This window comes from Montipora foliosa, chromosome 2 (assembly GCF_036669935.1).
Source record: "Montipora foliosa isolate CH-2021 chromosome 2, ASM3666993v2, whole genome shotgun sequence".
Classification (NCBI taxonomy): Eukaryota; Metazoa; Cnidaria; class Anthozoa; order Scleractinia; family Acroporidae; genus Montipora; species Montipora foliosa.
The window spans coordinates 18,878,451-18,880,950 of NC_090870.1; the positions used below are offsets into that span (position 1 = coordinate 18,878,451).

Sequence of the window (2,500 nt, forward strand, 5' to 3'; positions counted from 1 at the left end):
CACTACATCTGTTTCTCACTATCAAGTCACCACTTTAAAAGTACCTGCCATGTTTAGGCTTTCTGCATCCTTCCTAGGACCCCACCCCCCCAGCTCTCCCTCCTACCTGAGTCTATGCACTGTTCTGCTCAGATCTTTAGACTATCCTTCCAGTGCATCCATGCATCCATGCATGCATGCACATCCATCATGATATTATATTGCTGCACTTTGTATCCCGGGTACTGTTGCTTTAGCTCCCTTCTCAGTGGCCAGCACTTCAGGATCTTCTCCTAGCTCTTCTTCTTCCTGTTTCCAATGTGGTGACTGGCTTGGTCTTATCATTGATGATGTGAGCTCATCAACTCTATTTGCTCTCACTTCCTGATGTTCTGCATTAACTGGAACATCTTGATGTGCTTGCACCTCTTCACTTTCGTACAACGACTTGGGCATCGTTGGGGAGTATTAAGGTGATACTGACTCAATCAGGTTCAGGTCTTGCAAGATCTCAACGAAAAGCACTTTAAGGGTTGAGTTATGGCGAAACAGGTGCTTATTCTGGGCCAGCGCGGCACAACCTGACAAGATGTGAGGGATAATTTTAGGCGTCACTCCACAGAGCCTACATACAACCTCAGCCATGGAACTTGTGCGAGTCTTCTGGCTTGTATACAGTCCTGTTGGTAATAGCTGCTCATACAGTTGACACAGGCCAGCCACCAAAAGGGTCGGACAGGTTGTCCATTCGCCCAACCATCTGAAACATCCATCCAAAAGGTTCACATTTTCTCTCTGTGATGTTATGAACTTCCCTTGCCATTTCTGGTCTTTGACTTCTCCTTCTAGCTTCTCCACTAATCAGGATCTTAAATGCACCTTTACTCAATGTGATGGTATATAATAACCCCCCATTACTGATGGTGCAATAACACAAGGGTGTCTTGATTGTAGGCACAATCTGAATTCCTCTGCATACGTAACGGCTTCCCTCAGCAAAGACTGATAAATAATTATTATTTATGTATTTATTTTATTATTACTATTATTTCGTTCATTCACACGATATGTTGTTAACGTGGTTTGTAAACTAGGCATCAAGCCACGACCTATGGCCTTAGGTGTCTAGTGTTCTTCTTAAGATTCTTGCCGTTATTTCGTTCATTCACACGATATGTTGTTAATGTGGTTTGTAAACTAGGCATCAAGCCACGACCTATGGCCTTAGGTGTCTAGTGTTCTTCTTAAGATTCTTGCCGTTCCCAACAAGGAGGCTTTTTGTAGTAATACCGTGCAATCTAGTCCAATTTTCTTCAACGATTTTTTCAAATTTTTGCTGAACATCCCTAGTGCACCCATGACAATGTCAATAATTCATGATTGTTGGTCCAGTTTGTTTTTTTCTTTTCTCCTGTCTGCACTAAGTTAATGCTACTTTTCTTGTATTTCTTTCCTTTTAGGTACGCATTGTTGTAGAAAATAATGACTGGATAGTGGTTGTACCTTACTGGTATGTAACTATATTTGCCTGTTTTTAGAATATATTAAGTTTCCTATAATTATTTGAACTCCAGAACAGAATGAAAATGAAAGCTGGAGAGATCATTGCAGTTTGTCCAGCAACGTAAGCAGTTGCAAACAGGGTTCGTACGGGTCATGGAAAACCTGGAAAGTCATGGAAAATTATAATATTATAAATGGTAGATTAATCATTGCAGTTGTGAAATCAAGAATAAAATATAATAAAGACAAATTTCTATTAAACAATCTGAAATTTGGCAGACAGAGATCATTAATTTATTTTATTCAAATTTGAACTGAGTTATGTCAGCAAATAGCCTAAAATAAGGATAGTTTTGAACATTTTCTTACATGACAGCTAAACTTAAGGTCATGGAAAGTCATGGAATTTAAAGAGCTTCAAAGAGTAAGTTAACATTGTGCAAAGGAAGCCCATAAAACATAATCTGCAATGCTTTTGTCATTGGCACATATTGTATTTCTTCCACTTCATTTTCATGCTGGGCAAAAAATTGACATACCAACCCTAACCCTAACTCCTTATTTAAAAAAAATTAATAACGGTACAATTCAATGAGTTCCTAGTGCTTGATTTAAGCTTCTGCTGCCGCAAGTGCTTTAAACAACCTTCGCTGAAAAATAGAAGACTGTACTGATGTGGGCTTTTTCTCAAAGATTTATGCTCTATGGTATCAGTCAGTTTTCCTCATCCAAAATCTAACTCTGCTTCGATAAACAGTTCAGTAAGCTGTAATGGGGGTCCAAATCCGTGAAGGGGGACTAAATCCGCTAGCGGATAGCCTGCTTCCCTACGTTACGTTTCTTTGCTGTTCTATTACAACAGCGAGGTAAAATTTGGAGGACATGAGTGTCTGCTTTCGTCATCATTTCCGACGGTCTAAAATACGCCAGCGAATTTCTACTGGGGGTCCAAATTCGCTAGGACACGGGATTGGAATTTGGTAGTGTTGGTTTTTGAGGAAAAGGGAAAACCGGAGAA

At 39.9% G+C, this 2,500-nt stretch overlaps 1 protein-coding gene across 2 annotated transcripts in view; it reads left to right on the plus strand.

Annotated features, from left to right (window-relative positions):
* The window catches only part of LOC137992612 (galactose-1-phosphate uridylyltransferase-like), a 20,181-nt gene that overhangs the window by 9,809 nt on the left and 7,872 nt on the right, over positions 1 to 2,500 (plus strand). For both annotated transcript variants that reach the window (XM_068838048.1, XM_068838049.1), the window contains exon 8: positions 1,440 to 1,489. In XM_068838048.1, coding sequence (XP_068694149.1) covers positions 1,440 to 1,489 — 50 coding nt within the window. The remainder of the gene's footprint in view (positions 1 to 1,439; positions 1,490 to 2,500) is intronic.